The sequence below is a fragment of the Lottia gigantea genome, assembly GCF_000327385.1.
Source record: "Lottia gigantea unplaced genomic scaffold LOTGIsca_31, whole genome shotgun sequence".
Classification (NCBI taxonomy): domain Eukaryota; kingdom Metazoa; phylum Mollusca; class Gastropoda; family Lottiidae; genus Lottia; species Lottia gigantea.
This window is the reverse complement of record NW_008709027.1, coordinates 818,131-843,688: the sequence shown is the minus strand read 5'-3', so window position 1 is coordinate 843,688 and position 25,558 is coordinate 818,131. Positions and strand designations below refer to the sequence as shown.

The 25,558-nt window shown below is 34.1% G+C and overlaps 3 protein-coding genes across 3 annotated transcripts in view; all 3 read left to right on the top strand.

The window, feature by feature from the left end:
• Positions 1-9,153: 9,153 nt before the first annotated feature.
• Positions 9,154-12,788, top strand: LOTGIDRAFT_161827 (hypothetical protein; the record flags this gene model as incomplete). The annotated part of the gene is made up of 5 exons (XM_009057715.1): positions 9,154-9,229; positions 9,539-9,883; positions 11,064-11,330; positions 11,922-12,006; positions 12,521-12,788. 5 exons carry the CDS (start codon positions 9,154-9,156, stop codon positions 12,786-12,788), a joined length of 1,041 nt encoding a protein of 346 aa, XP_009055963.1.
• Positions 12,789-16,544: 3,756 nt separating this feature from the next.
• Positions 16,545-20,768, top strand: LOTGIDRAFT_161826 (hypothetical protein; the record flags this gene model as incomplete). The annotated part of the gene is made up of 7 exons (XM_009057714.1): positions 16,545-16,590; positions 17,289-17,654; positions 18,188-18,553; positions 18,751-18,849; positions 19,316-19,399; positions 20,359-20,461; positions 20,591-20,768. 7 exons carry the CDS (start codon positions 16,545-16,547, stop codon positions 20,766-20,768), a joined length of 1,242 nt encoding a protein of 413 aa, XP_009055962.1.
• A 3,276-nt stretch (positions 20,769-24,044) lies between these two features.
• The window catches only part of LOTGIDRAFT_232712 (hypothetical protein), a gene marked incomplete at both ends in the record, with an annotated part of 7,837 nt that continues 6,323 nt past the window's right edge, over positions 24,045-25,558 (top strand). Inside the window, one exon of the mRNA XM_009057713.1 lies at positions 24,045-24,785. Coding sequence (XP_009055961.1) covers positions 24,045-24,785 — 741 coding nt within the window. The remainder of the gene's footprint in view (positions 24,786-25,558) is intronic.

Genomic DNA, 25,558 nt, shown 5'->3' with positions numbered 1-25,558 from the left:
AATCTCGTCTGCTATGCCCATACCCAATTTCAATTTTGCCTTCAAGAGTTTTATGATAAGAGCCCTCTGTAATTTCTCTTTGAAAGTGGGATTGGGAATATTTTTGAATTCGTCTATCATTTTTTTCTGCTTGGTGTCTGAATGTTACGTCTTTGTTTCTGTACAGTATGTCATGTTTGAGCGCTGCTGCGTCAACTCTATTAACGGGTTCTTCCCCTGGTTTGGGAATATCATTTTCGTCTAAACGCTCAATTCATGAGATAATTGTATGCAAAGTTCCATTTTGAACAAAGGTATACTTTGCGAGTTATGCTCCTGGCCAAAAATATCAATAATGAGTAATATTACCCGGATGTGCCACGCCCACCTAAATTTTTTTGAATAGGGTAATTGATATTCCAAATGTTATGTTGTGTTTCAAATTTCAAGCTTCTACATTATTCAGGTCAAAAGATATAGGTCAACAAATGTCAATAAAGGTCAAAATCGAAAAATGAAAATATCCAAATGTTAAAACCCGTTCCTTTTTTGGAACTATAAAGCTGAAACAACTGAGCTGTTAACACAAACTGGCCAAAAGGATGAGGTAATTGTGTGCAATTCCTTTTTGAACAAACGTATCCTATGCGAGTTATGCCCCAGCCGCAAAATGTAAACAATTAGTACAGTAATTCAACCCGGATGTGTCACGCCCACCCCAATTTTTGGGTCATAGATAAATTCATATTCAAAGCGTCTAGTTGTATTCCAAATATCAAGGTTCTACATAAAATAGATCATAAGATATACATACGCCAAGATCAAAAAGACGCAAATATAGTAAAAAAAAACCTCAAATTTGAAAAAATCACTAATTTCAATTTTGCTTTAAAAAAGCAATTGTTCTATATCTATGTAAAGTGCATGAGAAGCACATTAGGAAACCGAAAAAATTAACCCTCTAGGTTAATTAGGTCACGTGCTAGAGCAGTCCAAAGTTGCGAATTTGGCCTTTTACGGATAGCTATAAAACCGGAAGTACATGTCGGAGGTCAAAGGTCAAAGTATCAAATGATAGCCAAGGTCAATGACCATTGACTCTATGAAGGTCAAGGACATCAAAGGTCAAGGTCACAAGAAATAAGCTTTCAAACTTTGAAAAAATTCAACCGGAAGTTGCGAAAATGCAAAAGCAAAATTCAAAAATCGCCTCGCAATGTTTTGTGAACATTAGACAGCAGATTACATCGACACCAAATTTATGCAGATTTAGTTTATCCCTAAGGACTTATTTCGATTTTAAGAAAATTAGAACATCAAGTTATTCGACCGGAAGTAGATTGTACTTTCAATTGATTCCACCTTCAAAACCGGAAGTGACGTCAAAACTCTGACTGTATCATATCATTGACTTTATTGCTGTAAATAAGAAAGTTGGTAATGCGCATGCGCACTACGCAAATTCGATAATTCCATCAAATTTAGAATTTGATTATACACATACATACCAAGTTTGATGAAAATCGGATAGTAAATAAGAAAGTTGGCAACGCGCATGCGCACTACGCAAATTCGATATTTCTATCAAATTTAGAATTTGATTATACACATACATACCAAGTTTGATGAAAATCGGATAGTAGATAAGAAAGTTGGCAATGCTCATGCGCACTATGCAAATTCGATAATTCCATCAAATTTAGAATTTAATTATACACATACATACCAAGTTTGATGAAAATCGGATAAGAAATGAGAAAGTTGGTAAATTAAGTGGAGGTATACCTTCAATATGCTGCCGTGAGCTTAAACTAAAATATGACATGATTCAATCCACCTGAGAGCTTAATTTTATACCATAACTGGACAAAGATAATTTCTAAGAAATATAAAAGGCAGGGTATCTTTAAAACAACTTAAAATTTGATTTCTGTTGGGTTTGACAGCCAGGTTAATCTAATTAGCCGATTTATCTAATAATAACCCCATGTTAAGTGAATGGAGTTTTGAATTTGCATGTAAGGTATGCATGTTATATATCTATGGAAAGCTGAGAATCTCTACATTACAAAATCGAAAGAATTATTGCCATATCTCTATTAGGGACCGAGATAGAGCACTTTAAAGGCTCAAAATGGTCCATATTTAGACCCCTGTAAAATCGGAAATAGGTATCTGACCCCAGAGGTCAAAAGGTCATCAGATAGACAAGGTCACAAATTATCATCACAGTAAATATGAAGGTCATCAAAGGTCAAGGTCATGAGATATACGCCTTCAAACTTTGAAAAAAACAATCCGGTCGTACAAAAAAGGCAAAACCGAAAATCAAAATTATGCTGCCTAAGGATTGTAGACAGACATCAAATGTTATGCAAATCGGATGAAAAATGGCCTCTGAATAGAAATTTCTGCAAAATGAGGCAAGCCAAAATGGCGGCCAACATGTTACTTCCGGTACGGATTTTTTTTAGTTTAATAAGTTTGTATTAAGGCTGGTAATATAATGCATATGTTATTTTTGACATAACTCGATACCACCGGAAGTACTAACATCGAAACCGGAAGTGATCAAAAAAATTTGAATGTGCACTTTTACGTCTCTATGCTGGCGGTCTACACCACGTAAGTTTCAAGTCAATCCGTCCGACAACAACCGAAATAGTATTTTTCGATTTAATTTCGGCAAAAAAAAGTATGCAACGAATTTTCGAAAAACTAAAATTTTCAACCGCTATCATTTGTCCTTTGTTACAAGAAATACGATGCAGAAAACCCGATCAAAATCGGTTGATAAACACGCCCTCTAGAGTCCATTTTCCGTTTGTTGCAATTTTGCATAATGTTGCTCAGAAAATTTTCGTTTTACATTTAAACTGTGATTAGCCACGAGTTACAAAAACCATGAAGTCAGTTTTCCCGTACCTGTTGCCGTTGCCGAGAAAACCGGCCTGCCGTAGACGAAAAAATAAAAAAAAAAAAAAAAATCAAAGCAGGGCGTTCGTAAGCGAACGCCCTGCAATAAACAGTTAGAAAACAATGCAGGGCGTTCGTTTTACGAAAATATGCAAATTTCAGAATCACAAATGACAATTTAGTTGAAGGAGATGCTGAAGTAGAAAGATGGGGGTTGTGGAAGTGTGTGGTCAAAATGAAGATATTGATTGCAAGTTTTTGATAAACATAGTCCGAAAACTCTGATTTTTGTGATTTTCAGTCATTTCCGACCATTTTCCAAATTTTTTGAAAAATGTTTTTGTATAATCATAATTGGTCTCTACATATCTACCAAGTTTCATAAAAATCTAATAAAATTGATGAAGTTAAAAATTGACCAAAGTACAAAAAGTTAATGACAAAATTTTCGAATCAGGATTTTCTGAAACTGCAGTCTGCTTGGAAGTTCTTTCAAGATTACACAATAAAAAATTGTGGCAAAAAATAAGCATTTAATAGCAGATTTCTGAAATTAAGGAGTTTTCCACTACACCATTTCCGGGTGGAGTCTGATGTCTGGAAATATATATTTAATGGCTATTCCGCAGTCTGGAATGTCTGACCCAAAACCAGTTTTTGCTAGGTACTCTGACAACCATATGAAAAAAAAACATAAACATGAATACCAGAACAGTAAAAACAATAACTGGAAACATTTTGCATGTGACTTCATGAAAGCAAAAAATTTTGAAACTGAATTAGTATGTTTTTGATATACCTTATAGATACACCAATACTCAAAGATAGAAAAGACACATAAAAATATAAGAAGAAGGGCATAAGATGAAAAATATTTGAACAAGAGAAACTGTCTCTTTGTTATAGTTTTATTGACTTGGGTCAACACAATCCTACAGGCTTTTAACTTAAGCTTAAACAAAGTTGTGATGAAAGAGAAAAGAGACCTAATCCTATTCACAGTTACAAAAGAAGTTTTGGCATTCATCGCAGTCTCAAAACAAATTCCTTTTGTTTAACAAGTGTCCAACTTTCTGTTATTGATTGCCAACTATTACTGAATATTGTGGATAGAAAATAAACATAACTCCCAATACATGTCACAGTAACCTCAACAATCAAATCTACAGAATTCAAACTAACTAATGACTATGAATATCTACCTCTGAAAAATATTAAAACAATTTCAGTAACAGACAGAACTGATCTCAGAAGTGGAAGAATAGCACATACACAAAAAAAATTTGTTTCATTCACAATACCCCCAAAGTGGCCCAGGGTTAAGAATAGGTCCACTGTTCCCCATTGCATGTCGTAAGAGGTGACTGAATTGGGGCTCCTCGTTTGACGTGAGATGCGACCCGTGTCGGTTTTGAATAGACACCTGGTGGTTGAGGGTAACATAATTCACTTTGGGCCAGGAGATTCCTAGACGGGTGGCCAGTGTGACCCACACTAGTCAAACGGCTTGTCGTGTTGAGCCTATGAGTCGGTGGTCAGAACAGATAAAACTTTTTCTTGTCAGTTTTAATCCTTTCCTTCAATGCATTTCACCGACTCAAAAGCAGCGGCTTGGGTCAATTGAGTAAAAATACAATATAAGTTCAAGGAATTTCTTTGCCCCATCCTGAACTTCTATTCCCCATTTTTATTCAAGTATATCACCTGATTACCCCTAGGGCACTGGGGCTAGAGTCCCACACACAGCCCGCGCGTTTGTCGTGGTCCGTGGTGGTCGGGGGTTTCGGGAGATGAATCCTTTATTATTTCTTCATGGCTACACAAACCAAAATAAAGGCCGAATTTACTGATTCGTCTAATTCAGACAAATCATGACCTTGGTTTCTTGTCATTGACAGTAGTGACCCTGAGAGGTCTTTATCATCATTGTCCCCATTTGCAATTTCAAAAGGTTTGACTGGACTTGCCAGTGAACCAAAATCTACAAAAAAATTATGCAATGGGCCTTTGTTGGTTGAATGCTCACACAAAATTTATTCTGAGCTGTTAAAATCATCTACATTGGCTAATATTCCTATCAAAGTTTCACCTCATTCTTTTCTGAACTCTTCCAAAGGGGTCATTCTACACCCAGACCTCAATGGAGGTTCTCCTGAGGAAATGAAGGAGGAATTACAGGATATTGGAGTCACGAACGTTGATAGAATATCCATCTGTCGTGACAGTCTAATAATTCCTACCAACACATTTATTCTTTTATTCAACCAACCTGATTTACCATCTGAAATCAAAGTAGGCTACCTTAATATCAAAGTATCGCCGTATATACCAAATCCTCTCAGATGTTACAACTGTCAATGCTTTGGGCATGGAACTCAAACTTGTAAGAGTTTGATTCGGTGTGCGCGTTGTGGTCAGTCTGGGCATGACAACAAGGATTGTACCGAAGTTCCTTGTTGTTGCAATTGCAATGGAAAGCATGTTGCCTTTTCCAAAGACTGTCCAAAGTGGCAAACTGAAAAAAAAATTAATAACATTAATAAAGTAAGAATAGAAAATAAATTATCGTATCCCAAAGCGAGGAAGTTTGTAGAAGGTGCAACTCCATCTACTCCTTTCGGAAAGACTTTTGCTAATGTCGTTAAGGCTTCTACCATATCGGTGGAATGCCAAACTGACGATCTCTGCCACAGTTATCATTATCCTGTAATTCTACGGAATAATGGTCCTTCACCAGTAGACAGGCCACAAAGATGGAAACTCACGGAAACTAATTGGCCTCTCTTTGAGGCTCTTTGCATTTCTTCTTTTCCTCAAGATGATCTAGATGAGGCAGAAGACCCGATGAAATTATTTACCACCATCTTACAAGATGTATCGGGCCAGGCAATTCGTAAAACCTCAGCAACTCCAAAACGATTCAATAAACCATGGTTTAACGAAGACAGCACTGAAAATACGCTATCGTGCTCTACGACTCCTTGAACGTTCTCCTACTGATGACAACATGGCCTCTTTCCGCATTGCATGGGCGAAAGCCAGGTGGACTATTCGCCAAGCAAAGAAGTCGTCATGGCAGGAGTACGTTTTAAGAATCAACAGTCGTACGTCTTCCAAATCAGTCTGGGATGGGATTCATAGGATCAAGGGTAAAGCGGATACAATATCTGTGAACCATCTAGAGATAGATGGTTCAACTCTCACCACTCTTCCAGATATCGCTAATTCATTGGGCCACAATTTTTCTTATAATTCATCCTCTAACTTTTTCTAGGATGCTTTTCGGAGAGTCAAACTCCAGGAAGAGAGGAAAAAACTTTTCATCAAAAAACAAAGAATATTATAATGATAAATTTAAAATCTCAGAATTAAAGTTTTCTTTGAAACAGGCCCATGATACAGCTACTGGGCTTGATGATATCCATTATCAGATCCTAAAACATCTTCCTTACCCTACATTAAAAAAACTTTTATATATTTTTAACCAGATTTGGGATGATGGTGTATTTCCTCTATCTTGGAGGATTGCTACCATTGTGCCCATTCCTAAACCTGGTAAAGATCCTACGAATCCTACGAATTACCGCCCCCTTTGCATTAACCAGCTGCATTTGTAAAACCATGGAACGAATGATCAATCGAAGGCTCGTTTGGCACCTTGAGTCAAACAATCTATTAACTAACCTTCAGTGTGGATTTCGGTCTCAAAGGAGCACTCTTGATCATCTCGTTAGATTTGAATCGTTCGCCAGGGATGCCTTCATCCAAAATCACCATTTAGTAGCCATATTTTTTTATTTGGAGAAGGCTTATGACACCACTTGGAGATATGGCATTCTTCGTGATCTCTATGACTTCGGTCTCAGACGAGGGTTGCCATTATTTATCTCCAATTTCCTACGTGATAGGACGTTTAAGGTACGACTTGGCTCCATTTTTTCAGATCCTTTTCCTCAGGATAATGGAGTTCCACAGGGTAGCATATTACCCTGTTCACTATTAAAATTAATTCCATCACGTCGTGCCTTAGACGGGGGGTTGATGGCTATCTGTATGTTGATGACTTTCAGATGTGTTATGGCTCTACAAACAGGCAGACAATTGAGCTTCAGTTGCAGCTTTGCTTAAACAACTTACAGCAATGGGCAACTGACAATGGTTTTAGGTTTTCGAAATCCAAGATCGTCTGCATGCATTTCTGTAAACGTAGAGGATTACACCTCGACCCAGTGCTACGCTTGGACAGTGCTGCCATTCCTGTTGTACAAGAATTAAAATTTTTAGGGCTCACCTTTGACAGTAAGCTTTCTTTCTGTCCCCACATCAAAATCCTCAAGAACAAATGTCTGAAAGCCCTCAACATACTGAGAGTCTTATGCAATACTGACTGGGGAGCTGACCGCAAGGTCCTCCTCCGATTATATCGAGCTTTGGTTCGTTCCAATGGGTGTCAGGTGTATGGTTCGGCTCGTCAATCCTATATCAAAGAGCTTGATACCATACATCACAAAGGACTTAGAATCAGTTTAGGTGCAATTCGTACAACTCCAGTTAGTCTGTACGTCAAGGCTAATGAGCTATCACTGTACGACAAACGGGACAGACTTTTATTACAGTACACCATTAAAATAGCATCTTTACCACATCATCCTGCTTACCGCCCCGTATTTAGACCTTTCTTTGAGCATTTGTACGAGGCAAAGCCTTGTGCTATTTCTTCTTTTGGTGTCCGCATTCAACCCCTTATGTCAGCGGCTGGTATCAGCCACAACAGTATTGCAGACTTCGCAATGACCACAGCTCCATTTCAGATAGACTTCAGCCTATCGAGCAATAAAAAAACTCAAACAAACTCTATAGTGTTTCAATCTAAATTTCTAGAACTAAGGTCTAAATATGGGGATTACTCACCTTTCTATACAGATGGATCTAAGGATGGTGATAAGGTAGCAGCCCCTACAGTTACACCATTCGAAGTTCTATCTGTAGCTTTACCATCAGCAGCCTCCATTTTCACAGCAGAACTCATTGCCATTTTACAGGCACTTGAGTTCTTTCAGTCCTCATGACCATTAAAAAATGTATTATATTTTCTGATTCTTTGTCCTCATTACAAGCTATTAATAACATCCAGCTTGTACACCTAATAATCGGGGATATATACAAGCTCTCTGGGCTGAAAAAGGACATTGTTCTTTGTTGGCTGCCCAGTCACATGGATATACGGGGGAATGACATGGCAGATGCGGCGGCTAAGGCTGCTTTGTCACTGCCTGTTTCCCCCTTTTCTTTGCCTTTCACCGATTTTAAATCGGTGATAAGTTCTTTTATTCTACATCGATGGCAGCAAAGATGGAATGCTGCAGACACTAACAAGCTTCATGACATTAAGCCTCTCCTAGGAGACTGTCCCTCTTCCTATTGTGCCAACAGGAGAAATGAAGTTGTTTTGTGTCGCTCTCGTCTTGGACATACTCACCTCACCAACTGTTATCTGCTCAAGCGAGAGCCTCAACCAGTCTGCCAGATCCGCCTGGCAGTGAAACACATTCTGATTGAGTGTAAGCATCTCAAACCTATAGAATGAATTTTGACCAGACAGCACCAAGATTTTCTCCGTATATCTGTCTGAAAGCAACTTGAAATTTCATTTGATTGTCAAAATCAAGAAACCAAAATGGAAGTGCAAGGGATCAATAAGCCATTCAGATTGGTCAAACCTATAAAGTTTGTGAATTAAGCCAGGTAATTTTAAAAATAATAAATCTCATCAGCTAATGTACCACAATGTTGTTCATAATTGACCAATATTATTCAAAAATACAGCCCAAGCCTCTTCTCACTAGTTTTAGGTATTGAAAGAGAGAAACTTTGAGTAAACATTGGTTTGACAATGGATTGTGTACAGAAGAATCTCACAGCCAATACCAGTGAAGAAGGAAAGATGTGAGAGACAGGACAAGTTTAGATACATTGGTAAAGCTCAGCTGAAATAACCTAGTTTAGTTTGTTAATTTTCTCTACAGCTCCATAAGACTCTACCAACAACACATTTGTTCACTGTTACATCCATGTTATTTCTTGTTTAAAGGAACAGATTGTTCTTCTGTTACTTTCTAGTTATTTTGGAGAAGTAGTTGTAATAAGACATCAATGTGATCATTATTCCACTATCATAGATTGAGAATCAATTAACTTACAATTAATGGATTACCACAATGTGAATATATTTGTTGTTGAAATTACCTTCTAGTTAAAATGAATCAAAGTGGATTTAATTTAGTATTGTTGTGTATTATATTGGAAATAATTAATATAAAATGTGATACGAAAGGTAAGGATTTTTAAGCCAAGTAATATTACATTTATACAAAATCACACTTGACTTTGATGTTTCCAGTTGTGATTGCTTACTGCCTGATAGAAATTTGTTAAGAATCTGAAGCAATGTAGGTTAATTGTCTGGAATGTTGATGAATGGAAAATATTTCAGTAATATATTAATTTTGATGATTATCAGATATAAATAACATCATGATAGAACCACATCTGAACTATACCTGTTTCTTGCTCAACAATATTCTACATACCATGTGTCTATACTATTTCTACATGGGATCTATTTAAGATTTATTTATTTCAGAATTTTCAGCATGTTATGGAACATATAAGAATTTTCTAGAACTAGAATGTGATTGGGGTGATAAAATAACAATACATAAAGTATTTCATGGAGCTAAAGCAATTCATCTAGAATGTCCTTATCCTACTGATCAGAGCTCTTATAAAGAGGATTGTTGTGTGCCACATAAAGAGGATTGTATGTTTGAAATCAAACCAGCAGAAAAAATATCCTATGAAACAAACTGTAATGGTAAATCTCAATGTCAGTTATTAGCAATGTGGAAAGCCACCACTGGTATCTGTGATCCCAAAAAATTTAACCCTCACACAAACTTTATGAAAATAACCTATTCATGTTCATCAGGTAAATCTTTTCTTCCTTTTACATATATCTAAATAAATGTGATCATTTTTTATGTGAAACATTTTGTGATATTGACATGTCCCATTTGTGCTTATGTTAACATTATGTCAGTGTTAAAACATAGCCAACATAGACATAATGCTATATCTTTCGAGATTTTTAAATGAAAGAGATATGTATTTATATCACTCTCTAATATCGTCCGCAAAGAAATTTTCCAGAAAATGTCCATTCTCCATCGATTTACTGAAGATGACATAAATTGTTTAAAAGATACACAACACAGAAATCATCAATAAATTCAGCTGTTATTATATGTTATAGTGGGTGATTGTTTGATAGATATTTGGTTGTTGGTTTTCTAAAATCAATAGCATGATGATTATCTCAAAAATTCAACTTGAAGCATGCAACATGTTTATATATTAGAAAGTTCTCAGAGCTAGTAGTCTCTTCAGAATTTCAAATATTTTGAGAAATTCAAATAAAATTCACAAATTCAGTTTGAAATAGATTTGTGTTTGTTGATGTTCGTGTATGTAGCCTTGTCTAAAATTTAGAAATTCTGTGAAAATTGTTTGGCTACCTGGGGTCTGTGTGTACATTTTAGAAATGTTTCTAATGATTGTTATTATTTACATCTATCACACTATATCCACCATATTGTCTAGGTCTTGGTTCTCAAGGTAACTTTTAATTCTTTTCTTGAGCTTGTGGTTTTGGGTGTATTGAAGGTACTATAATATCAAATATCTGGACACTGGACACAATTATGAGTCCTATATAATTATGTCCAGTTACTTATTTTCCAATTAAAGATAGGTTCCCTTATTTTCATTTATGGAAAAATACAAGTTTGTCCATGTCCATTATTTATTCATCACTATAGAAGAGAATTACCAGCAGAATTCCAATGAGTGACCGATAAAGAAAGGTCAAAAAGCCTTTTTTCGTTTATTCAGAGTGTACAGACGTACTTACTATGCATTCAAATTGCATTTAACAGTATATTTCTCAATGGATTCAAATAATATATTTTCTCAGAATTTTATTATCTTTTCGGTATTATTTTTAATTTCTCACTAATTTTCAAAATACTTCTTACATAATATCTTATGTCTAAATTATTCCTTTAACCAATATTTCCAATTTTACCAATATGTTTCAATGTCTCCTTCAGAAAGAACAACTAGAACAACACAATCACCAACTAAAACAACTTTATATAGCACTTTAACAACAACACATAGTGTACCGTTAGTACTTGAAGATACCAATAAAATACATACAACTACTACAAGTATTCTACCTACTACAATATCAGTAAATGCTTTAGGATCAGCAACTAAATCATCACCCACTCATGAGTCCACAAGAACTTACCAGATAGAGAATACACCAAGATCCAGTACTAACTCTGGTCTCATAGAAGAAGATTCTTTTGCTTGTAAGTACTCATGCAATTTATTATAGACAATCATCAGGTCTGTGGTTTCTTCAATTCCACTAAAAGTAATCCGGTTTAAGATATCACTATGGCAAGTCTTTGAGAAAAGGGCGTCATAGAACGCCTAGTTTAATTGGAATTGCAAGAATCACAGATGTCAGATTGAAAATTGGAATGGTGATATCTGTATCAGTACACAATTAATTTTAACTCTTAAATTTTTAAACTCTTTAGAAGCCCTTTAAGTCAGAAAATGATCATACTCCCTTTATTGTTTAAGAACTTTTTAAAACGTATATGCTTTTAGAAGATGTATAAAATATATCTTGAACAGCACACAAGGCTAGCCCATTTTCCCATTTTTGTCTGACAACTGATGTTCCTGTAATTCAAGTATTACCTGACAAGACTAAGATGCAAATTTCAAAGCAAATAAGTTCAATCCAAGTTTTTCTGGAAATAAAGGAACTTTGCACTTGTCTGATCTACCAAGAGAACAATTCTCCAGATAGAAATTTAAAAAAAATCAGTGCTTCTTAAATTTATGATCCAATCCAATCATACCAACAGTGTTTCTATGTAATATTACAGTTACAACAGGCATGATGGGTGGTATGGTAGCAGCTATTATAGGTTTAATGTTAACAATATTTGGTTTTATATTTTACTGGGGAAGGTAAATATTTTTACTTTATCAATCAGTCATCATGTCTATTTCATTATGTAAGAAATATAAAATAGGAGTACTATTCAGCTGTAATATAAGAGCTATACAAAACTTATTGCATAAGATGGTGCCTGTGCAACATTAGATAGACATTCAGTTGGATGATTCAATTTCAAAGGCTGATTCTAAGTTTGTTCTGAAAAATGGGTTATATAATCTGACTTAGACAGGCTTTAATTTGTGTAAATTGCCACCATTGTTAAGAGGGTGATTATTAGACCTACATACATTCATTTGTATTCAGTCCAATTAGGAAAATTATTGTTTTTGACCTTATTTTACAGTCTGCGTCATTCAGACTAAAATGTTATTTGACCTGTAAAAGGACTCCAACCTTAACTTTTTCATTTTATCATCAAAAATATTTATAAACACAATTAATCTGTACAGAGTTACTCCCCTTTAATCTTCAGAGAATTTCTAATCTCAGTTTTAACTTTCAATTTCTGTTACCATGTTTCAGGAAAAGGCGACATCTTACTATGACCAAACCTCAATCCAGTGTGTGGGATTTTTTGTTGGCTCAAAACATAACATTTAGACCATTCCGTAGAGGAGGGTATGATAATTTTAATAGTCACCGCTCTTCTATTAGTTCTGATGGAGAAACTAGTTCGCCTGTTACAAGAAAATCTAATTGGACACCTAATATTGCTGTTGAAACTGTGAATGTGGAACCTACAACATCTGATGATAATTGTAGCATTGTGGATGTCCATAGACATGTGTAATATTCACTGTATGAAGGTTATATTACAAATGTCACAATTAAACATTTTGGTTAACAAAATTTACGGGGAAAATGTTTAAGTACTGATACAGTCATTAAATTCATCATATAATATTAATAAAATACAATTAATAATCAATAATTCAGGCCTCAATTTATTATCTTAGTAGAATATCATGCCTTGTTCAAGATGTTTTGTACACCATTTTAAAGATATTTTCATAGTTATTTTTGCTTTCAGTTTTGGTAAGAATTATGGTAGGACAATTTCAATATAATATATAAATAGTGTAAATAAATATTAAACAAGATACACCAATTTAGTTAGTATGCTTCACTTGCCTTGATATAATATAAATGCTCAACTAACAAATTCAACTTTCTATAGGTTTACTTTAACAGTATATTTGTGTTCCTATTTTCCTATTTATATTGCACCAATGTTCACTTACTTTTGCACCAGATTTGCAAACGGATGTGACTTTCCATTTTTTAAAGTGAAATCTGTTTTTTGAATTCATTTGCATTTATATTACGTAAGACATGTGATAGTACAGTATAGACAAAACTGATAGTGTATTCAAAACAGAATTGTCAAAACTTGAAATTCAATTCAAAATGTAGCATACATTTTCTGTTCTTATTCTCAATTTCTTAAATTAGGCCATACCAAAATAATTTTCTGTTCTTCGGGATTTCTTGAAAAAAAAAAGGTACGAGCGAACGAAATTTTTTTTTTAATTTAAAAAAAAAAATGTCTAAAAGTTAGTAATCATTGATTTGGTTGGTGCGATATAATATTTTTTGATTTAAAAAAAAAAAAAAGTCCCTTCGTACCATTAAAATTTTCCAACATGGATGATTTTGAATGTATTCAGATAAAATAACAATTAATAGTATTTATTTATGGTGTAAAAAATAACAATAAAAAATAATAATAGGTGTCAGTGAATTACTGATTGATATATGACTGATATTACTGATAAAACAAACAAATAAAAGTGCAAATACACCCACCAGAAGCTTTAAAGGGGTGGTAAAGATGTTTTCTAACCTTATTATATGTATCTGGGACACGGATTTCAATTTGCACCAGTTTTTATTCCAAGGTCTGTGGTTCTTGTAATTCCACTAAAATTAACGCGTTTTATGACGTCACTAGATGGTAGCTACTATTGATATCTATGCAATTTACATCTAGTGACGTTGTTAAACACGTTAGTTTTAGTAGAATTAACTGGTCTTTTGACCAGCCATCATCAATTGTTTTGCACCAATCTAGCACATCACAAAATAGTTTTTGAGGTCCAGTTAAGGTTTTGTCAAAGACTAGTGGTGTAGGTTTTTCAGGAAACATTAATGTCTTTCTTGATGCCATCATAAAATCGAACACATTTTTATCACTTTTGGAAGTATTACAAACAGGTTCTTCAGACGAAGAATGAGAAGGCAAGTTAATTAAAAAGTCCACAAACTTGGATTTCAGTTCATCACACAGAGAAATTTTCAACGAAAGTGTAACCAAGACACCGCCTGATTTTTCCATATTGTCCTTGATGTACACTTTTTCTGGGATCTGTGATATACACGATTGAATTCCTGCAGATGCCAGATCATAAACATCTTTAAAAGTGTTTTCAGGCTCAACATCGTGCCATGTATGGCAAAATAAGTTTCTGGTGTGACCTAATTTTGATTACTAAAATCATTTTGGTAAAATAGACAAATACAAATATTAATTCTAGCACTGCATCGGCCATGCCTATTTCTGATAATTATCAACTTCCGGAATTTCGATGCGTTTGGTCGTCGAGAAAACGTTCTTGCTTCAGCGAAGCGCCTAAACTACTGTTCGAACTCACTCTTTCAACAGCTGGAACATGTTCTACTTTAATTGTCGCACAATGTCCACAAACTGACAAACGGAAATAGAGGGCGCAATTTGTTACTCCTGCTACCAAATTTTAGGCTTAGAGAAATAAAAATGAAACTAAAAATGAGAGCTAAACAATCATGTTAACTGATCAATTTAGAGGTACGGACATACGGGCAATATAATTTTTTTTTTTAAAATTAAAAATTCTTTATTCAAAATTTTACATACAGGAGCTCTTTTGATACATACCGAATATTATTTTTTAATTTTAAAAATAAAATTTCGATAACGGAAAATCGGGTACGGAATTCCCGACGAACAGAATATTATTTTGGTATGGCCTTAGTGTTGAAGATTAACTATATATATATATATATATATATATATATGATTTTTGTTTCTGTATATTGTATGTATATAACTGTTCATTTAATACTTAAACAAATTAGTTTGTTCAAGCAGTTTTAAAAAACTATTATTCGTGTTTCTGTTGAGCGGGTATGATATAAACATTTCCTAGTACATTTTTTTTTATATTTCATAAAACTTCAGATACCTGTGCTTCAAGCAATTTCAGACTTAGTAATTTTCTGGGGCAGCCAAAGTTACAATGGAGGAGAGGGGGAACAGATATTTAAGAAAAAGAAGTCTGTAGATGGCATTTCCAGCAATCTGAGACATGACATATAGATGAAATATGACAAAGTCAACTTGCAAAATAAATACTTGCCAATCTGTTCATGTCATGTGATTTCAGAATCAAGATTTAAAAACTATGTTTGTGTCCAAAGATGTTTTCAACAATGATCAAATCATTTTCTATAACTTTTGTTTTGATTTGATTTTTGATTAAATTGTATTCTTTCTATGTTTATAATTGTAAATAAAGTGAGTAATTGAAATTTTCTTCTTATCAATATTTAGCAAGTCAAGATGTCTCAATAAAACCCAGGTTCAGGATTCAATCCTGATTGACCATGACAGTCCAAAACTTGCTATAAAGACCGGCTTCTGATATTGATTATTGACAGTGGTCAAATGAAAGTAAAAAAAATGTGGGTTGATATAGCCTACCTCGCTGTACATTTCAAGACCGTATACAATAAAGTACTGGAAATTTCTATTAGGCTTCAAGATTTCTGAACTTTGCACTTAATACAATGTGTATAACAGTAGACAGCAATAATTGTCATATTGCTACTATACAGTAAGAATGTTTTAATCAACCCACTGATTTTGTCAGATTTTTATTTAGGTATAGGCACTATCTATAATGCATTTAAAGGAATTGCGAAGAGGTTTCTTAATTGCTTATGCGTATAATGTCACTAATCGCAAAGTATGCTTGTATGGCGGTTAGTTACGTTATCAATCACAAAGTTTTAGTGAAATTGCAGGAACCACTGACGCCTGATTGAAAATTGTAATAGTGCAAATTGATACCCATACAAAGTTTAGAAAACCTATTTACAATCCCTTTAATATTGAATGCAAAGAAATGCACATCACGACATCTATAGGATAACAACAAATTTTCACCATTTCTCTTGTTTATGAGTCAATGGTATTGAAACTAGTAGGGCCAGCTTTTTTTCTCCAAATATTACTTCCCTATCTATTCTACAACATAATTTACTGTCACCATTAAAACTCAAAATATTATACTCACCATTAAAACCCGAAATATTATACTAAGAAAACATGTATCATAAGGAGACTAGGACCCTACTTAATGCATGCATGGCTTGTTGTAAAGAAAAACTAGATCATGTAAATAAGAATATATTGCATACAACTTGCACTATAGTGAGACTTAAATCAAAATGATTCATCAAAATTTACTAAAGTCTAATCTTTAATAGTCTGTATTTTGAATTCAAAATGTGGATTAAAATAGGAATTATTATTCTTATATCAAGACTTGAGGGTAAGTTTTCAAATTCATTTTTTAATTAAGTCTTGTTTGCAGTGAAATCAAATCAAATGCCATATCCAGTTCAAAGTAATGAATGCTTACAGATACTATCCATGACATTTACTCAGTCAATTTTATTTAAAATAATTCATTCCTGTGAAATTCTTGGAAACAGGTAATCAGCAATTTCATTTACAAAAGATAAGATAAGTATTCCTGTTAAATTAAGACTTCAAGATTTAATTCAATAAAATTTATGTGTGTTGGGGCATCAATTTGCACTATTCCACCTTTCATTTACACGTCTGTGGTTCCTGCAATTCCAAAATTGATAGTGGTTGTATGATTGAAAATTGGAATGGTGCAAATCGATGCTAATATTGTATAGCAATATACATGTATACATAAAAACTTGAGAAAACCTTGTGACAATTCCTTTAAGAAAAATTTCATTGATGTCAAATATGGCATCTAATGATTTGCAGAGGCTAAATCATTTCACAATCACACTGTTGCTGAATTTAACATGCTCATGACATCTGTTTAAACAATGGACAGAACACAATACAGTCCTGTATAATTACTAGTCACTACTGTTAGCCACATTAATCTGATTGTGTATCATGTTCAGTGTGTCCTAATGCATAGCCATGTACCATTTTACCTAAAAATGTTGATTTCTGAATCTCCTTTCAATATCTTGTTTCCAGCTACAAGTTCAACTGTATTCAATACAACTACTTGTTTTGAAGGGAGAAAAGGAGCATATACCATGGAATGTAAAAAGAACGGCACTGTAAAAAGTCTGGACATTATTGCCATAAGAAATGTGTATTATGGAACCAAACTCAAAGCATCTACATGCAAGCAGGATGCCTGTTGTCTGCCTAATACAACAAGTGACTGTATTTATAGAAAGAATGATAAAATAGAAGACATCATAAAAGCATGTTCTGGAAACACATCTTGTTTTTCTCAGATAAATCGGGTGTATAATTATGGCAATTGTAAAATACTCAATGTTAAATACTCATATTTTGCACATTTTGCTATCTTGGAATATGCGTGCATTAACAGTAAGTCTTAATCTTATCCTATTTAAAATTTTAATATGATCTATTCAAACTGTCTTTTCTAAGAAACAAAAACAGGCATAAGGAAAGAAAAGAAAAGAAAAAAACACTATATTTTATAAGGATAACAGCTCATGTTCACAATAATCACAGTAAAGATGATGTTTTAAAGGTCATCAGACTTGCACATGCCGATCAACATCAGAACCATTTCTTCTATCACCAGCGAACTTTGCCTATTGTGTCTTAGTGAGTCCAGTGCTACGACATTTGCCTGAGCATTGGTTGTAACCAACTGCCAAAATCAAGTGTGTAGATATTATTCACCCGAATATTCATCACCATTATAGGCGCCACCATATTTTTTATCATGCGTCTAAGTGCCTTGCGAATGTGTAATTTATTTTATCAACGATGGCATTCGTCCAGTGTGCCTAAATGAATAATTTCAGCCGAAGTGCCGGTGAATGAAATTCGTCTGGTCTGACCTTAGCTTAAACACCAGTCATAACATTGAAATTCATTTTCATTTTCAGTACAGAAACTTATGGATATGTGTGACGCTGGTATAACAAAAAGAGACAACAGTCTATATCTTACTAGTAATATATTTGGTAACAATGACCAAACTGTCAACACAACATATTCATGTGTTGTTACTACCAACTGTAATAGAACTATTCAGATATTGGCTGTTGATGTCAGATTAGCTCTAGATGTTCAGAATTCTGTTTGTTATGAGGAACTGATGATAACTGATGGTAATACTATAAAAAATATAACTTGTCAAGACTCAGGATTGTATTCATTTCAACCAATATTTACCAGCAACTCTAATATTGTTAATATTAATCTAACTACCAGAGATAAACATATTGGTAATGTATGGATACATGTTCAAGGTAAGTTCATGCATAAAAAGTAAAATAAAACACAATAAGTCACAATTTTGAATATTTGTACAAATGTATCATGTTTCACAGATTTGAAAGCTTCCATGCATGAACACATATTTATTTAAATATGACACTTAAATTTTAATATAAAAACTTACCTAAGCAACGCCAGTATGTATAAAGGGAGGTAAATCTATTTTTAGGTACAGATGACGAATCTGAAATAGAAGTAAGATGTGGAGATAATACTCAATTACCAATCAATGATAATCATATGTGTGAAAAAGATAAACTTACTACAGGTATCAGAGATAAAGATTGACTATGCAACAGTTTTCCTTGATTATCAGTGACTAGTTTCCTTTGTGTTTGAACTCTTCAAGCAGATTAGACTCACCTTAAGGTGATTATCAGTGACTAGTTTCCTTTGTGTTTGAACTCTTCAAGCAGATTAGACTCACCTTAAGGTGATTATCAGTGACTCAGCACCCACCCGGACCAAACAGTCCACAGACAATAGGCTGAACTCCATTATCAGATTGAAAACCTTCCAACCACATGGGATGACAAAATCTAAACCTGGACACCCCCCTTCTCTCTTTGCTACTACAGGTACCCCAAATACATTTACATAACCTGCAAATTTATTCCTTTACTGCCTACAGTATGATGTGTATATAAAAAAAACTTTAAAAAAAAAGTAGAAAATTAAGGTTATCTGTGCTTACCTAGGAACTTTTATACTGCATGTTGAACTTTTTATTACAGATTTGAGTACAGAATCAGCAACAAACACTGCCTCTATAAGTCTCACAACAACCTTATGTACAGACTGTGACCAGCGTAACCAAGGTAAATATCATCAATGGCTAGAAATAAAATAAACAGAAAACAAAATTACCCTTTACAGATATGTTCCTTTGAGTCTTTCCCTACAGTATGTATTTGTGTATACTACTTTTCAAAATTAAAGGGACAGATCCATGAATTTTTTTATCTAAGCTATTCAGTAATAGTGTTCACAGCTCACCATCAAAATCTGAGCCTTCAAATCAATGTGTGTTCAAATATCCGCATTTGAAAGTTAAAGAGACGATTTGTCTTTTCTCGATATATTGTGATTGAGAAAAGACATTTATAGAAATAGGAAAAGAAATTCCTAGTTTGAGGTATTTTTGAAGGAATTATGCAATTTCCATACATTTCTAGTACTTTTGAAATCTAGTTACATATGTTTTAGACCCAAATCAAAGTCAGATTCAGCAGTGCAATTATATTTTCATCAAAAAGGTTTTGGTAATTCTTAATCTTATCAAAGCAAGAACAGCAACCTGATTCTAGAAAACATTACTAAGACAAAATTCAGATTTTAAATGTCTATTTGGATAAATTGGATTACTAAATGTAGATATTAGTGATTGGCCAAAAAGATGAATGAACACTAAAATCATATGAAGTTAAATTTTCAAAAATAAGGCCCCTGTAATTTTTGGGTTATTTTTTTTAGTATTGGGAAGTGATACAGAAAGTTCAAAAAGACATTCCTCAGGTGTGAGGACATAATGACATAATGAAGAATCACAACAATGTACCTATTAAAAGAATTTATTTTTTTTCCCTTACTGGTCATAATGAGTTTGAATGAGACTGAACATTGTTCTTGAACTAACACAGTCATAAATGTCAATATCTAGGCTACAATTTGATTACGAAAATATGTTCCATAATGCTTAATATTGTTTAATATTGTAATATGTCTATCTATTTCTATCTATCTTATCTGACACTGAGGTAAAGTTTTATTTTGATAGATAAGCAGTCTGGTTTGTCAGCTGGTATGTATGGTGGCTTAATTGCAGCAGTAATTTTAATAATATTAATAGCATTGGTCACTATTTTAGTTTTAATATCCAGGTATACTATTATTCACTTCCTTTATTCTCAAACCTCTTACATACTTTACTCATTGGGTTTTAAATTGACAAATGTTTGTTCCTAACCATTTTTTCTAATTTCTCTCCTTTTGTATACTTCTGATTTTAGGTCAAGGAAAAGGGAAAATAATGAAAGCAATGAAAACATATACAATACTGGTGTAAAGGAATACCATCCATATGAAACAATGGCTTCTCCAGCAGGTCAAGCTACTGATGGAGCAGTAGGTGTAACCAATCCTGCTTATTACACTGATAAAGAAGGTGTTCAGTCAACTCAGTTGTGATCGAGATCATTCAATTAACGGAGATCAGCGGTAAATAAACATTATGATCAGTGGCATATTTTGGACTTGTTGGGCCGTAGGCAAAGGAACGGTAGAAGGCCTAATTTATCATTTTAGGGAAGGAGCATGGTGTGATTACAAATTATGGCAGGAAGTTTACGATCATTTTTTTTCAGGAACAGATCAATCAGCATCAATCGGCATTCATCATCATTAAGCTCAACTCAATTTAGTTGATTTTCACACATCACGATCCTACTAGGACACTTCATTAAATTTAATCTTAAAAAAGGTCGCTTTGCAGATGCATTTGCTAAAATATATCCTCAGAGTTACCTCTACAGTAGGATACTAAGCTTGTAATTTTTGCGCTTGTATTAGCAGCTTCTTTCAGCTTCTTGGCCTCCAACCGTTTTTAGGAAATTTCTCCCATTCGCCCTTCTGATTTTGAGCCATGATTACCTTACGCTGTTTAAGTATAATTATTTTCATCTATATTATTTATCAGTTTCAGAGTCGGCCCTATATATATATTGTATATAATTTGTTGAAAATCTTTTGGAAGAATCTTGATTAAGTTATATGTAGCAGTAGGCCTCACAACAAGTTGATAACGCAAATAGAACAATAAAGTTAACAATGAAAACTTTTGAATCTATAACTTCTGAAGACGAAAGTCGGGACAGACTGGATTCCAATCCAAACGGTAGCCTATTTAAATTTATTTATTATGGTCAATCACTCAATGAAATGTGTCTGGGATGGGCTGAGCAAACGGCCGCTGGTTGGTGTCTACGAAGAGAGGTTTAAAAAGCATACACACTTATAGTCCTCTGGTAACGAAGCTTGTGTCTTGGCGACTGCTGACAAAAAAAGGCAACACATTAGCGTCGTCTGTTATTAATCTAGGGAATATGAATATCAAATGGTATTTCAATTAAAAGTCAACTAGAACAAGAAAAAATAAATCACACGATAACGTGCAAACAGGTTGGTAGGTAGAAAGTCGATTCAATAAGAGTAAAGGTCGCTACGTTTTGGGACTAATCCCTTTATCAAGCGAAACAAAAACAAAAATATGTGAGAAAGGTTCTATCTCTACGAAGAACAGCACTGGTCTGACAAGAAATGATACATTCATCTAGGTTAGATGAACAAATAAATATTTTTTCAAGGGAGATAATAAACTAAAAGATAGTGGACGACAGCCATATATGCCGACCACGGCATGCGGATGGTAAAAACGAAACATCCATTTCAAGTTTCATCAAAATCGGTTGAAAACTAAGAGAGTAATAGCATATTCAAGATTTTGGGGCAAGGGCAATAACTCTGCTTCTAACAGTCGAAAATAGCTCAAATTCGAACTTGATCTTCGTCTTATGAATATGTATACACATACCGATTTTCATAAAAAAAATCTAGTTTTAAGAGCGTTTACAAGCAAATGTTGACGGATCGACGGAGTGTTTACGAGCAATTGATGTTGATAAAAAAAAAAGGAACATAAAAGGAAGTGACGTATTGTTGCGTTTACCACTAACGTATTGTTGCGTTTACCACTAGGTATCACCTGGGGATGTTCCCCTATCCCCACTGAAACCTAGTGTATGCGCTCAACAACCCTGTTTAAGTTTTGGGAATAATTGGCAAACTGTTGAAAAACTCTAACCTCTTCCCCAAAGATAATATTTCAAGTACATTACATGTTATACCTAAATATCCCATTAACACAGTACCAAATTAATTAAAACATACTAATAATACTACCAATGGAATTACAACAGCTAACTTGAACATTAACATATTTACATAACAAGTCTGTAACTATAGTTTCAAGGTGATAAATGTATAAATTACTCCAAAACTTGCTTCAGTTGTCCATCCAATATGTTGCATTGCTTGTTTACTTGAAGTTGCTGCAATCGATGTATATGTATTATGAATGAAGTGAATATGACATCCAGGTCAAATGTATGAATAAATTGAATTTTCATTAATGACTATTTTCAGGGGGAGTGGGGACAATATATATGATAAATGATAAATAATTGTTTTATATTAATACACTAATCCAAATTGAGCATTTTATTTTAAATCTAAGAATTTATTCATTTGTGTCATGCAATCCCTTTCTTGTAAATAAATGTTTTTTTATCAGAGCTGTTTGAAGTAATTCATATACTGCAATATTGGATGTTAATCAGAACAGTGGCAGAGCCAGGTTTACGTCTGAGGGGAGGGGAGGGGGGGGGAGGGTGCAAAATACCTGAGGTTGCCCGAATTTCTTACCATGTTATGATATTTTTGCCCGAAAAACATGCCTTTGGGGCTGCGAGGGCTCCTCCACTGAATTAGAATATGTGTAAGTGTTGTATCTTTAGGTAAACCCTTACAGATTTACATATCAATTTGTATTCAGCCTTTGAAATTAGAACTGGAATACATTGAACTTGCTAATTGTTCCTTTTTTAATCCTTAAAACAAAATATTTGTATCCCCAAAACTCGAAATAGTGTTTCTGACCTTTTCTTTGATTTACTACCGAATTCAGTTCACAGACAAAGCTCATAACTGATTTAAATTAAATAAGAGAACTTATATCAGTCCAAATGAGCAGATCTCAGACCTATTTCAAGAATTCAAAAATAATAGCCCTTTGTTGAGATCTGATCATAGATTAATCAATCAATGACTCCCCTTAGCTTGTTTAGTGATTATATTTATGGATAGAAACAATACCAACCGTGGCAGTCTTTGTTCAAACTTTTTAAAAACAGCTTTATCAAACCTTGCCGAAAGTTTCAAGGTCAAGGGTAAACTTTATTTCCCGCTCTTTTTCGTGCACGACCCTGTCAGTGACCTACAAAAAACTTTGTATCTGGGAATGAAATGGAATGGAACTAGGAGTTATTCTATATTAAAGCGGTCTTAAGCAGGTAAAATTTGTTCAATCAACATCGAAACAGATTTGAATATTCGTCTGAGTCCGGGAATTTTCAGTCTTCAAGGGAGGCAATGCATTAAAAAGGGATTGGATAAAAGAAAAAAATCCGTCAACAGACCATTTCCATCACTGCAACTAAACATTATACACTATTTATCATTACCCCTCCGGATATATTACTTGCCCCTCTTAACAATCAAGTCTGGCTAGGGGCCTGGTACCCCCTTAAAAAATCAATTTGCTTCAGAGGTAATGCTTCAGAGGTAATTGATCCTTCAGCACAGTTGACCCGACCATATAATTTTTAAATATAAATTACAGCTGATAAGATGTCTTCAAGGAGACAGAGTACATTTTTGTCTCATCTACAAAATACCAGAATTCCTGTTCCAGTGAAATATGTAAATGTAGTAAAGAGGAAAACTTGTCAGTACAATGGTCCACAGACGGATTCTGCTGACTCACTCTCATCAGGTTCTACTCAGTTCATCAAAAGGAAAAACTTGAATAAAATGAACAGGAAAAAGGAAAAGCATTGTAGAAAACTAATGCATATGCTTCATGATGTCCAAGACAGCATCAGAATGACCAGAGCAACTACTAAATTAATGGAACAACCAACAGACACTGAGACCCCATCCAGTAGCTCTCCAGACAGGCAGTCAAATCTTTCAAACCTTATTAGATATAGATATCCATCTCATAAACACCTCCTAAAGAGATTACATCGCAAATGTAAAAATAGGTATTACACCATGGCACAATTAGCCAGAAAACTAGCAGGAAGCGAGTCTGATGACAGTACAGATATTAGTCTAGATTCTGATGATGACACTGGCATTCAGATTACTGATATACAGGGTAAACAAGTATATTCCGTACAGAATACAAAGGCAATGGACAACATGCTACCCCTAACCATTAATACCAATCAGGATGAAGGTATAGAATTTAACAGAATTGATGAACCAGTCCATGACTTAAATGCTGTTCGAATTTTTGAATCCAGTGAATCTGGATCTGAGGAGGATAAAAATACTGAACTACCTCTGCAGCCACACATGAAAATGGTTAGTGAAATTTAGTATGGAATACTAGCTCAAATTTTTTCTTAATTGTGGGACTTTGCTTTCAGCAAAGTCCCAGTTTGTTATCGAAATGTCAATTCTTTTTTTTTTTTTTTTTTTTTTTTCGATTTTTACACACCTTCCTGAGCTTAGACTACAATAGTTGCAGCAACCATTCAACATTCACGAAGCTTAGATATAGGCTTTTTTGCTTTTTGTCTGATTAATCTGAAAAAAATTGAGCAAAGACAGTTTAAGAAAGTAAACAAAATGGTACAGTAAAAATTTCAATTTCACTTCAGGTTTAAACAGGAAATCGATGTTCACTTCCGGTTGAATATCTTCCGGTGTAATTTGTATAGGACAAAAAAATTTATGCTGATAGATAGACAAAGTTATGACAAAAAAAACGAAGAAAAAAAAATCCGGAACAGACGTGAAACTTTGGCCGCCATTTTGATTTCCCTGAAACTCTTCGATTTTTATTCCAAATTTCAAAATTTTGGTGTCAAATGAAAGAACACAAAAATTAAGAGAGATCGCAGGAAGCCGATTTTTGAATTTCGATTTTGCTTTTTTGCAATTTGCGATTGAATTTTTTCAATATTTGATGGCGTATATCTCGTGACCTTGACCTTTGATGACATTGACCTTTATAGGGTCAAAGGTCATTGACCTTGGCTATCATTTGATACTTTGACCTCCGACATGTACTTCCGGTTTTATAGCTATCCGTAAAAAGCCAAATTTGCAACTTTGGACTGCTCTAGCACGTG